The sequence below is a fragment of the Neovison vison genome, chromosome 6 (genome assembly GCF_020171115.1).
Source record: "Neovison vison isolate M4711 chromosome 6, ASM_NN_V1, whole genome shotgun sequence".
NCBI lineage: Eukaryota > Metazoa > Chordata > Mammalia > Carnivora > Mustelidae > Neogale > Neogale vison.
The window spans coordinates 217,496,978-217,510,981 of NC_058096.1; the positions used below are offsets into that span (position 1 = coordinate 217,496,978).

Sequence of the window (14,004 nt, forward strand, 5' to 3'; positions counted from 1 at the left end):
AACAATGGAATCACATTTAAATAAATGTTTACTTTTTGGTATTCTCTGTGGGGCAGCAAATGTTGAGCTTGGTTTAGAGATTTCTCTAATTTTATGAGATTCAGGAAGATGTTTCTGAGACGGCTTTCTGGTGAGTGAATGCTACCTGCCTCACTGTCTCGCCTCATTTGGAAGCTGGTGCTTTAACTCAATAGCATCAAAGACTTCTCCTACTTTAAAAATAATCAGAAATCATTCCTGGTGAATCTTACCGTTTTTATGCTATTGCAAGTTTTCCCCCCAGGAGCATTCTTCAGAGGAATACCATCTTTTGATTTCAGTTGAATATCCCAATCTGAAATTGAAAATTTTTGAAACTATTGGGATAAAAAGTAGGGATAACAGAAAAAAGGAGGTGGGCACCCTATGAATTGTTTTCAGGAACACTAAATATGGAAAGGAAATGTGAAAGAGAAGATATAACCTGTGACCAGAGGACCTGTTCTAGGAAGTTGGCTCTGGGAAAAGATGCTAATGGTAAGAACAAGCAATGGAAATGGGAAGTATTTCATTTAGAAAGGATTCTGGAGGTTTGAAATAATAGGAGAGTGTATTATCTGGAAAGCAAAGTAGGGAAAATGGAACAAAAAGTATTCAAGGAAATGTCAAATTTAAAGAGGAATTAAAACAGCTTTTTCTCTGAGACCACATGAAAACGTGAATGAAAGGCAAGATGGTGAAAGACAGAAAGCTCACATAATGGGCTGGTTCTTCCACAAACTGACAGGCCTAAATGGACCATCCCCCACCAAGTCTCCTCCACATAATGACTCCTTTCTGCTTGGGGCTCACCTGTAAAGGCACCTTGGAGAATTGCCCCCTCCTCTGTTCCCAGCACTTCCTGCTCCATCTCCGTGATCAGACTGTGTTTGCAGAGAGGGTATCCTGCTCACGGAGAAAGACACATGAGGTGGGGAGCTGTGAAGGACAAGAAATCTGTCCACAAAACTGATTCCAATACTTTGATATTAAGGGATTCTGAAGATAAACAAGTAAAACTTCAGGAGTGACCAAAGAATCAGATCTGAGCTCTTTTACAAGGTCCCCAAAACAGATGTCCTATCCACAGGGAACTAACCCTCGGAATCCAAGTCCAAGAGCAGAGACATACCGCAAATCACCTAAATTTTACAATAATAATGAAAATGAAATCAGTGTGTTTTTTATGGAATGCCATGAGACTGCCCCACAAGGGCAGAAGCTATTCTTTTTGTCTTTACCATGTATTGTCATTCTTTTCACATATCCTAGAACATGGTATGTGAGGAAGGACCATCTGCTGCATGAAGAAATGAGAGAATGAAGGAATGAGGCCAGTCTTACCCACGGAAGCCAGGTTCCTGTAGTTCTCCAGCATCACGTCTCTGTACAGGGTTTTCTGAGCAGGGTCCAACAGTGCCCACTCCTCTTGGGAGAAGTCCACTGCCACCTCCTCAAAGGTCACTGAATCCTGAAACATCACATGCATTGTGGCTCAGGCAAGGCTTGTCTCTAACAACGTAGGAAAAGAATGGTGGAGAGGCTGCCAGCACTGGGGAAAGAGACTAGCACACAGCAGGCCTGCAGGTGCTTCAGAGGCCTCCCAGGATCTCATTAACTGAGACTCAAGGCTCAGATCTTGGAACTCTCCTCTTTTGCTCTCCCTGCCTGGATCATCTCATCCAGACTCATGCTTTAAGCACCCTGTCTATAATAGTTGACCTGCTCTTCCCACCACTAGGTTGTGAGGACTCTTCCAGTCTTAGCCAAGATTGAGTACAGATTGACTGTACAGCAGGATGAGAAAAATACTTGGAAAATGAATGATTTTCCTAGTGAAAAATCTCTCTTGTCCTGCACAGCACCCAGCAGAATATGGAACCAATACTCAACTTGGAGGAAGATCTTGGAAAAAAAAAGAAATTAACAAATGATGTAGCAACAGAAGTCTTTCCTACTGTATTCTTTATCTCATTCTAAGAGGCCCAGAGAAGTGGGGAAGACTGAGGCCAGCTCAGTTGAAACTGTAGGTCAGGGGCAAGAGATGTCTCCTTTGGGAACAGCAATGTTTTTTGGAAAGAGAATAATTTCCTGTATACCTGTGACCCGGTTGTCAGAAATCCTGCAGCCATTCTTCCTCCTGTGTGTCTCCCTCCTTACCAGACAGGGTTCTAAGCAAGCAGACCTAGAGAAGAAAGAAGCCACCAGAGTCTGGGTTGGACAGATATTCAACACTTACACCCTAGAAGCTTCCACATACTAGCTTCAGAAGGAACACACACACACACACACAGACACACAGACACACACACACACACACACACACACACACAAACACATACACACAAACCCACAGATCCCTGTTAGGATTTTACTCTCCTATCCTAGAACAAGTAGGAATCAGGAATATAGTATTTATTTTTAGCTTTTACACTTTTTTTCTAGACTGAACTACTAAAAATGTCTAGAGTCAAAAGGCACTGTGAGAAGCAATGAGCCTTCCTAAAACCACCATGCCTCTAAATGTCATTTGCCCAGGAAAGAAACAAGGGGGCTCATTTGAGAAACAGCTGAGTCCAGTGTAGAACAGGAAATGTTCAAGGTGAGTCTGAAACATCATATAGCAGAAAGCAAGAAACCCAACAAAAGCTAATGGGGTTGTATCAAAAAGACAAAGGAGGAAATTAAAAAAAAAAATAGCTCTCCTTGGCTTAAGATGGAACAGTTTACAAAATAATGACTGCAATATGTTGAAATCATCAAATCTAAAACAAAATAATGAGTTCATAACGATATTTAAAAAAAAAAAAAAACCCTACTGGTCAGCATTGGAGGAGGCCAGGCTATCAACTCATAATTCTGAAAATTCCGAAAGGAAAGAATCAAGCATATATCCCTCTCTCTTTTGTGAAAAATATTTTTATGATTTCCAAACTGCTGTAATGAGGCGAAGTTCTTTACAGAAGAATCATACAAGCTTTATAAGAAGCCTCGTTTATCATAAAGAAAACGCTAGAGTCAGAAAGTCACCATTTCTAAAGCACTAGTACATTAATGGATCATGGCAATGACAACCAACAGCTACTAAGTTATTAGGTGAAAAGTAAATGGGGATGTTTATTTCTGACTTTTAATTCTGAAAAAACTTTCAAACTGAAAAAAAATAATGGTGTGAACATGAACTTCCACAGACTCTTCACCATTAAAGTTTGCTTTCTCTCTCTACCCCTGTGTTCCCTCTCTGTTTCAGCAAGAATGTTAAGAAAAGTCTATTCCAGGGAAAACAGCAGATGTCATGACCCTTTTCTCCTCTGTACTTCAGAGTGACACCCGAACTTGGATATTCTCCAATGTAACCACAATGAGCAAAATCAGGACTATTTAATATGGATTTAACACTCCATATGCAGCATTTCACTAACTGGCCCAATAATGTCCTTTATAGCAATCATTTTGTAAATTTCCCATACAGGACCATGCCCTCAAACCATGGTTCTTTACTCTTCTTTGATCTGGACCTATTCCTTGGCCTTTCATCTTTCAAGATATGAAGGTATCTGATCACGGAAGTTCTGATATGATATAAGAAGAAACAGTACCATCTGTGAAGTATTTTTGCCAAAAAAAAAACCCTGACAAATCCTTTCACATTAGCAGTTTATAAAAAGAGGAAAGAGGAAGGACTGAGGGACCTGTTAAAATGACATCATGAAGGGGCACCTGAGTGGCTCAGTACTGTGATAATGCTAAAAACTTCCCGTTAAGCCTAAATCTAGCCAAGCTTCTAGACTAGACTTTCAACAGGAAATACAGAGATAAACAAGTTAAACACCAAGATGCAGCAATCAGCCAAATCTACAATGCAGAACACTTTAAAGACAAATGACTTAGTATCTCCAATTAGTTGATTAACAAAAAAAGGAAAAAGGGAGATGAAACAGGTACTTAAGAGATCTATACCTCAAAAAACAATGTGGGAGCTCTGATAGGATCCTGACTTGAGCAAACCAACTGTAAAAAGATATTCTGGAGACAATCAGGGAACTCTGGAGTCTGCCAGGTGAGAAAACGCTATGGTGGTATGTACCAGCTACAGATTCATACTTAAGTATTTACTGATGAAAGGACATGATATCTACAATGTGTTATTTAAAAAAACCCTCCAGAAAAAAAAAAAAGAGAGAAGCAGGTGGACAGGCCACTAGCACTATCTCAACACTATTACCTCAATAGTACAGGAGCCACCACTCGCATAAGGCTGTTGAGCGCTTGAAATGAAGCTAGTGTTAGAATTTAAATTTAAATTTAAATATAAATAGCCATATGTGGATAGTGTATTAAACAGTCAGCCTATGATGATCCAAAATTGGTAAAATATTGATAAATATCAAAGCTGAGTGTTGCCAACATAAGGATTCACTATACTGTTCTATTCTTATGTGTGCTTGAAATTTCCCTATGAAAAGCTTAAAAATTTAAAAGGATAAAATAAAGACATTTTTAAGTAAAAACCTGAGAGAGTTTACCCATCAAAGGATCACTAAAATAAATTCCGAGTTTGTGCAACGGAAATGTTAAAAAAGTAGAGTGAACAAAAATCAAATGGGTATGTAAGGGCCTATTTAGCCAGAGTGGCCCCACCTCAGTTGAACAGCCATTTTGTTGTTTATACAGTAAAACTTAAATTGACCCTGCCCCCCCCCACCAGGGGAACTTACTTAAAAGCAAGCCCAGGAAACCAGTCCCAGGTAATGAATGAAGCCCAAATACAAGGGTGGGTCAAGTCAGATGGAGACAACAGCCCAAAGGCAGGGATGAGTTGGGTCAGGTGGAGACATCCAATCAGTAGAGCACACATACTGTCTCCCTAGCTACCAAGGAGTGTGGGCCCCGCCCTCTGGGCGCCTTTTAGGCGCCAATTCTGACCAAGGTAAAAGGCTAGTTCAAATGTCTACTATAGGGCAAATTGTAATTAATTGGCCACTTATGTGTGACCTAGCATGACTGTGCAGCTTTCTCTCTGTATTACAATTTCATTGGCCACCTGTGCGTGGCCAGGTCCAACCACATGGCCTTTGCCCTTAAAAGGTAGTCTGTAAGGCAGAGAGGGGTCCCCGACGGTCTGTTTGGCGGTAGGTTTGATTCTTGATGCTTGGCGTGAAATAAAGCTTTGCTTGACCTTCGCTGTTTATTAGTCTCGCTCCTTTGACCATGGACCCATTATTGGGGGACGCAACATGTAAAGTAAATGAACCTTGATCATATAAAATGGTAATAACAGTCTAATTTGTGAGAAGGAAAAGCAAGCTAGAATCCTAATACTGAATAATAAAAAAACACATAAATTTGGAAGGAGATGACTGCAGTTTTATGCTACTTGTATTCTTTTTTTTTTTTTTTTAAGATTTTATTTATTTATTTGACAGATATCACAAGTAGGCAGAGAGGAAGGCAGAGAGAGAGAGGAGAAAGCAGGCTCCCTGCTGAGCAGAGAGCCTGATGTGGGGCTCGATCCCAGGACCCTGGGATCATGACCTGAGCTGAAGGCAGAGGCTTTAACCCACTGAGCCACCCAGGCGCCCCATCTTTTTTTTTTTTTTTTTAGATTTTATTTGTTTATTTGACAGACAGAGATCACAAGCAGACAGAGAGGCAGGCAGAGAGAGAGAGAGGGAAGCAGGCTCCCTGCCGAGCAGAGAGCCCGATGCGGGACTCGATCCCAGGACCCTGAGATCATGACCTGAGCCGAAGGCACCGGCTCAACCCACTGAGCCACCTAGGCGCCCCATTATGCTACTTGTATTCTTGAAGAACAGAATAGAGATGTTGATTAGCTTTTGACTTTAAGTGTGCCTGATAAAGATACTAGGGTGACCACTAAGTGAATGGACTCACAGGTTTAACTCACAGTCTAGAAGAAAAAAATGGAACAAACCCCCCCAACCCTCAATTATTCCAAAAGTAAGGAAAATATATATAAGCAGAGAAAAGAAACAAAAATAAGCAGGTAAAGTAAAAAGCACAATGCAAGACAGTAGAAAATATGGATATCAATAATCACAATTAATATACAAGTAAATGGATTAAACTCTACAGTTTAAAAACAAAGATTGACATGTTAGATTAAGATGAATTCCAGCTCTATGCTATTTCATGAGATGCATTTAAAACCAAAACAAGAGCATCTGGGTGGCTCAGTCAGTTACACATCTGCCTTTGGCTGAGGTCACGATCCCAGAGTCCTGGGATCTAGCTTCATGCTGGGCTCTCTGTTCAGTGGGGAACCTGTTCTCCGGGTCCCTCTGGTGCTCCCCCTGCTTGGGCTCTCTCTAATAAATAAATAAAATCTTTAAAAAAACCAAAACAAAACCAGAAAGACTGATGGGACACCTGTGTGGCTCAGTTGGTCAAGCCAATGCCTTCAGCTCATGATCCCAGGGTCCTGGGATCCCAAGTTGGGCTCTTTGCTCAGCAGGGAGCCTGCTTCTCTCTCTCTGCCTCTGCCTGCTGCTCTGCCTGCTTGCGCTCTCTCTCTGACAAATAAATAAATAAATAAATAAATAAAATCTTTAAAAAATAAACCAGAAAGACTGAATCTCAAAAATAAAAATGATACACCAGGCAAATATATATTAACCAAAATTGTTTATTTTCACACTTAAAAAAAAAAACAACAAAACAAAAACATAGGCTCCATGCCCAGTATGGAACCCAACATGGGGCTTGAACTCAAAAACGTGAGATCAACACCTGAGCTGAAACCAAGAGTTGGATGCTTAACTGACTGAGTCACCTAAGTGCCTCTTGATTTCACACATTTTAAAACAAAAGGCATTATGAAAGACAACTACATTAGAAGAGGTTCAATTCACTAGACATATATAAAGATTCTGAAGTTGTGCAGACTCACACCATCATAAAAGCTAAGAGAATTAAAGGAGAAATACACAAATCACCATCAATGCTGAAGACTTTAACATACTACTGTCAGGGCGCCTGGGTGGCTCAGTGGGTTAAGCCACTGCCTTCGGCTCAGGTCATGATCTCAGGGTCCTGGGATCGAGTCCCACATCGGGCTCTCTGGTCAGCAGGGAGCCTGCTTCCCTCTCTCTCTCTGCCTGCCTCTCCGTCTGTAAGGGTCTGCCCCTCCCAGAGGAACTTGCTTGTGGACCCTGAATGTAAGGGTGGGGCAGACTGCGTGGAGACATCCAATCAGTAAGCCGTATGTATATCCACTGGGAAAATTGGAATTCAATTGGCCACCTGTGTAGGGGCGGGGCTTAACCACCCCCATAAAGGTTACTCTGCCAGGCTGTCAAGGGGGGGCTGCTGCAGGAGAGCAGCGGCTGCTACAGGAGCGGTGAAGTCGGCGGAGAGCGGTGAAGTCGGCAGAGAGCGGTGAAGTCGGCGGAGAGCAGGCGAGTCAACGGTGAATAGAAGAGCTGTAACAGCTCTTGTAAGAGCTACAACCATGTTTGCAGTCTCCAGTCTCACCCGGGCCCCAAGCCGCCGCCTGCAGCCTCGAGCCGCCTGCAGCTTCCAGCTTCCGGCGGTCTAGCCTCCGGCGGCGGCCCCGAGCGCCGCCGCCTGCAGCCTCCGGCGGCGGCCCGGAGCGCCGCCACCTGCAGCCTCCAGCCTCCGGCGGCGGCCCCGAGCGCCACCGCCTGCAGCCTGCAGCCTCCGGCGGCGGCCCCGAGCGCCGCCGCCTGCAGCCTCTGGCGGCGGCCCCGAGCGCTGCCGCCTGCAGCCTCCAGCCTCCAGCCTCCAGCGGCAGCCCCAGTCCAGTTGTCAGCGGTCCCTCGACACCTGCGGTCCTGAGACATCTGCGGTCCAGTTGTCAGCGGTCCCTCGACGCCTGCGGTCCTGAGACATCTGCGGTCCAGTTGTCAGCGGTCCCTCGACGCCTGCGGTCCTGAGACGCCTGTGGTCCAGTTGTCAGCGGTCCCTCGACGCCTGCGGTCCTGAGACATCTGCGGTCCAGTTGTCAGTGGTCCCTCGACGCCTGCGGTCCTGATGCCTACAGACCCTAGATGCCAGCAGTCGGTCCTGACACCTGCAGCCCCTAGATGCCAGCGGTCTGGAGGCGTAAGCAGCCCTGAGATGCCAATGGCCCCTAGACACCAGCAGCCTCGCTGCAAAATGCCTCGCCACCCCGAGCCACAAGTGGCCTTGTCCGCAGTGGTGGCTTCCTCCGGGTGGAAGCCTGGTCAGAGTAGCATCGTGGGGAGCAGAGTCTGTGTCATCTGGGTTGTCCTCCTTGTCATTGTTGCTTCTTCGTCATTGGGAGTGGCCTCATCCAGGAAATGGTCTTGTCCAGAACAGCCTCTTCTTGGGAGCGGCCTTGTCCGGGGAGCAACTTCATTGAGCAGTGGCCTTGTCTTGGGAGTGGCCTCTTCTTGGGAACGGCTCCAATCATGGAGCGGCCTCATCTGCGGAGCAGCAGCGTCATCTAGAGCGGCCTTGTCCAGAGTGGCCTTCTTGGAAGTGACCTTGTTGGGTTCATCGTCACCGCCTTTTCGTAAGAGGTAGCTCTGACTGGTTGTTTGATTCCTGATGCTTGGCACGAAATAAAGTTTTGCTTGACCTTCGCTTTGTATCAGTCTCGTTCCTTTGATCACGGACCCTAACACCGTCTACTTGTGACTTCTCTCTGTCAAATAAATAAGTAAAATCTTAAAAAAAAAAAAAAACCAACATATTACTGTCAGTGATGTAGAGGTCAGTGGGGGGGGCGGGGAAGAGGATGTAAAGATCTGAATAATAAAATGAACAAGCTTCACCTGTAAGGGCCAATTTGGTCAGTACTGGCTTCACCCCCATAGAATAGCCATCCCCGATATATAGGTAGTGAACTTAGATTGAACCTACCCCTTCCCCCAGGGAGAAAGTGCTTAAAAACAAAACCGGTGAAATACGGCTGACTGGTGAACACAGCCAAATAGTCCCAATAACAGAGCACAGATACCAGGACATGTCAGGCTGACCAGAGATAACGGAGTCCAGATACCACCAAGACGTGTCCGGCCAGATAGGAACGTCCAATCAAGGGAAAGCGCACGTACTACCTCCCTATCCGTCAAGGACATGTTCAGCCAGGTGGTGGTGTCCAATCAAGTAAAAGCGCACATAGTACCCACCAGGGAGTGTGAGCCCCCGCCCTTTGGACACCAGACCAAGACGCTAATTCTAGCCGAGGTCATAGGCTGAGTTAAGTGACTATCATGGGGTAAAATGTAATCTAATTGGCTGCCAGTATGAAACCCAGCATGATTGTGTGACGTTTTCTGTGCGCTGCATTCTCATTGGCCAGGCTCAACTATGTGGCTTTTACTCTATAAAAACTAGCCTATGAGAATAGAAGGTTGTCACTTTCCTTTGTGAAAGGTGACCCCCAACGTTCGGTTCTGGTTTTTGATGCTTGGCACGAAATAAAGCCCTGCTTAACTTTCGCTTTGTATCGGTCTCGTCCTTTTGTCCACGGACCCTTTCACACCTAAAACACAAACACTACACTCAATAAATGGAGAATACACATATTTTTTTCAAGCACAAGTGGAGTATTTATAAAAACTAGCTCTCTTCCTATAATATACAGCTAGTCTTAAAGCTTTCAATTTTAGTATATATGCTGTGATGTGAGCACTAGTTTTTTTTTTCAATTTATTTATTTTCAGAAAAACAGTATTCATTATTTTTTCACCACACCCACACCCAGTGCTCCATGCAATCCGTGCCCTCTATAATACCCACCACCTGGTACCCCAACCTCCCACCCCCTCGCCATTTCCAACCCCTCAGATTGTTTTTCAGAGTCCATAGTTTCTTGTGGTTCACCTCCCCTTCCAATTTATCCCAACTCCCTTCTCCTCTCTAACACCCCTTGTCCTCCATGCTATTTGTTATGTGAGCACTAGTTTTAAAGCTTCTGAGGGGGACGCCTGGGTGGCTCAGTTGGTTAAGCAGCTGCCTTCGGCTCAGGTCATGGTCCCAGCATCCTGGGATCGAGTCCCACATCGGGCTCCTTACTCAGCGGGGAGCCTGCTTCTCCCTCTGCCTCTGCCTGCCATTCTGTCTGCCTGTGCTCGCTCTCTCTCCCTCTCTCTCTCTGATAAATAAATAAAATCTTTAAAAAAAAAAAAAGCTTCTGAGGGATTTATATACAGATGTGTTCCTTGACCAAAATGAAATTCAGTTAAAAAAGAAGACTATTATGTTGAGCCATAGGACACTGACATTTATTTATTTATTTTTAAAAAGATTTTATTTATTTATCTGGCACAGAGAGAGAGCGCAAGTGAGCAAAAAGCAGGGCAAGTGGCAGGTAGAGGGAGAGGGAGAAGCAGGCTCCCCACTGAGCAAGGAGCCTGATGTGGGGCTTGATCCCAGGATCCTGGGATCACGACCTGAGCCAAAGGTAGACGCTAAACCAACTGAGCTACCCAGGCGCCCCAACACTGCCATTTCTGTAGATAAAAAAATGGTGGAAACTTAGCAGGTTCATATGGTTTGATCTAATACTAAAAGCCATACAGTTGGAGTTTAGAGAACATCATCTTTATGAGTAACTCATGAATAAAATATATAATTGATAAATTAAACTGGAATTAGAAAATATGTAATACTATGATTATCGATCAATTCTAACTACCAAATCTTGTAAGCTGCAGCTAAAGCAGGCCTTAGAAAAAAAAAAAAAGTAGGCTTTATATATTTACATTAGAGAAAAGTGAAGAATTAATCTAAGTTTCCAGTTAAAGAATTGAGAAAAAAATCCCAAAAGAAGAAAAGTTAAAGGAAAAAAGATAGGAAAAGAAAAAAAAGAACTAGAAAACAAAAAGTAGGGATACCTGGGTGGTGCAGTCAATAAAGCAGCCAACAACTCTTAGTTTCAGCTCAGACTATGATCTTAGGGTCGTGAGATGGAGCCCTGTCTGGGCTCCACACTGAGCGTAGAGTACGCTTGAGATTCTCTCACCCTCTGCCTTTTGCTCCTCCCACTTGTGCATTCTCTAAAGTAAATAAATTAAAAAAAAAAAGTAGAGATCAATCAAGCAAAAAAAAAATTTTGGCCCTTTGAAATTAATAAAATAGGAAGAAATCATGCAAGATTATTCAAGAAGGGAGAAGGCTCAAAGAAAATTAAACACCCCCCCCATACAATTATAAATGCTACAGAGATTAAACATATAAAATATTATGATTAATTTTGCCAATCGAGCTCAAAACTCACAGGAAATCCATCAATTTCTTGAGACATAAAATTTACAAAAAATGCCTCTACAGAAATAAACAAACCAAGTAGTATTAAAATTACAAAAAATGAACCAGGCAGTGAGGGCTATACAACATTGTGAATGTCATTAATGCCATTGAATTTTATGTTTAAAATGCTTATAATGGCAAATTTTATGTGTTCATATATATGTATATAACACACATTTATAACGTGATACATGTGTACACACATACATGCACACACACACAGATGTATACACACGTGTATGTATGTATGTATTTTAAAGTAGGATCCACATGCAGCATGGAACCCAAGGTGGGGCCTGAACTCACAACTCTGAGATCAAGACCTGAGCCAACAATCAAGAGTCAGACACCCAAACAACTGAGCCACCCAAGCACCCCTTGTTATATATATTTTTCATCACAATAAAAAAAATGCAGAAAAACTTGAAATAACTGGGGCTATTGCTGACCTCCTCAGAGAGATTTCTCACCTCTCCAGCCCCAGAAACTTACTGCCTGGACAGATATCTTAAAACAAAACAAAATATAAAACAAAATGAAGAGCTAGGCATTTAAATTTCACCACACAAAAAACCCCACTAGGCTTGGATTGTATAAGTTGGTTCTGCCATTTGAAGAGGAGAGAATTCCAATCGGACTCAAAATTTTTCAGGAATCAGACATACTCATGAAGACTCTGGTTACATCACATATTTGTATATTACTACACATTAGTAGAGACAGTAACTTACTGACTCTATAAAGAAAGAGTTATATATTTAGAAGGTTTTATTTAGAAATTTAGGCATCATGCAAAACTCCAGAATTCTGCATGACCCCAAAATGTCACGTTTGCATTCTGATTATTCTATTACAATACCTTATACAATTATCGCAAGGGAGAAAGGAGGAGGAAACGGATACGCCTCTTTTTTAAACAACTTCACAAAACAGTCTGTGTTACTCAAAGGGATTACCTTGACTAAAGGTATTAAAGGGAAGAACATTCTTTGTGACTGGTATAATGTTGACAGTAAGCATTACACAGCCATAGTAAAAAAAAACCTAAATGATGGGCAATCTCATTAATGAACAGATATAAACAACCTAAAGTTCAAACCAAATACATCAATAAATGACGTTAATACATCAAAACCAAGTTGCATTTTTTTTTAAAGATTTTTTTTTTTAAAGATTTTATTTTATTTATTTGAGAGAGAGAGACAGTGAGAGAGAGAATGAGCGAGGAGAAGGTCAGAGAGCGAAGCAGACTCCCCATGGAGCTGGGAGCCTGATGTGGGACTCGATCCCGGGACTCCAGGATCACGCCCTGAGCCGGAGGCAGTCGTTTAACCAACTGCGCCATCCAGGCGTCCCCCAAGTTGCATTTAATCCAGGAATATAAGAGATGCTTAACAGAAAATCTACTAATATTTGTCTAATTCATAGATCAAAGAAAACTATGATCATCTCAGTGACACAGTATAAATGTCTTGCAATAGTCAACATTTCACAGAACTTAAAAATAATCTTAGCCAATTCTATAAAACAAACACAGTTCAAGGGGTGTCTGCATGGCTCAGTTGGTTGAGCATCCCACTCTAGACTTCACCTCAGGTCATGATCTCAGGGTCCTGGGATAGGGTTGTTTCCCCCTCCCCCCCACAAACATCTAACTTCCTAGCGATAAGCAGAGGGCCTTTGAGACACAGAGAAAGGCACTGGTGGCTCCTCTAGTCGAGTTTGAAGTCTTAGCCAGTGTTGTGTATTAGGGAGTGTTAGGGAAAATGTGGGATGGGGTCAGGGGGACAAGGATAGGGAGACGTAACAGGTTGTAAGATTACAGAGGAAGAATAAACCTGTCATTATTCACAGATGACATGACTGTTATAATGTAAACATCCAAGAATCTAACAGGTAAATTATCTGAAAACCAAAGAGATCTACAGCTTGCTGGATGGAAAAGAAACACTCTGAAAGTTCAAAACAGACCAAGCCCCATGGACTGGGGTGGTTGACAATACCATTGGACATACTACACATGACCCCACAACTTTACCTCTAAATACGACCCTGGCGAAGAAATGGGAAGAAACATGCACAACCCCATAGAGAGGGGAGCAATTCAATCATCCGTCTGTCCACAGGGGACTAAGATCCATCTGCACAAATCCAAGCCAGGTCGGGGCTGGGGGGGTTGGGAAGATCTTAGTGATAAGTATTTCAAGGTAATGCCATTAACGCAGAAAATGAGACAGAAAAGAGCATTTTCTTGAGGAAAAATAACTCTTAATTTGGGGGAGAACTTTAAAGAGAGGAGTACAGGGGATGGGTTGAAGTCCTCGCCGGCACGCCCTGACCGCATCCCCACCCGCCTCCTCTCGGCCCGATGTCCCCAGTGGCCACAGATGGAAGGGGGTCAAGGCCCAGGTAGGAAAGGAAGGGACAGCCGGGAGTCCCGGTGCGAAGGGGCACCATGAGGCCCAGAAGTGCTGTGGCCTCGAAGCTGTTGGCGCTGGAAACCATCCACTTGACCTCTCCACAATGCCGCACAGCCCTCTCCAAATCGCAGACCCACATCTGGGCTACGGCCAAGGTGCACTTCCGCTTCCGGCCTCAGGCTGTGCCCAGCGCCCTCAGAGACTGTGACTTTCCACGGATCCACCCTGGGGCGCTGCTGTGCGGAGAAGGCAGGGGCTGGGAGATTGGCCAAGGAGGCGCTGCAGGGTAAAAGGACAAGGGGAG

At 43.7% G+C, this 14,004-nt stretch overlaps 1 protein-coding gene across 1 annotated transcript in view; it reads right to left on the bottom strand.

Moving 5' to 3' along the window:
- LOC122909775 (zinc finger protein 177-like) overlaps positions 1-14,004 on the bottom strand; it is a 31,744-nt gene that overhangs the window by 2,696 nt on the left and 15,044 nt on the right. The window contains exons 2-5 of the mRNA XM_044254301.1: positions 2,118-2,203; positions 1,363-1,489; positions 832-924; positions 252-334 (exon numbers count right to left, since the gene is read on the bottom strand). Of these exons, the coding sequence (XP_044110236.1) occupies positions 252-334; positions 832-924; positions 1,363-1,489; positions 2,118-2,150 (336 nt within the window). The 5' untranslated portion in view covers positions 2,151-2,203. The remainder of the gene's footprint in view (positions 1-251; positions 335-831; positions 925-1,362; positions 1,490-2,117; positions 2,204-14,004) is intronic.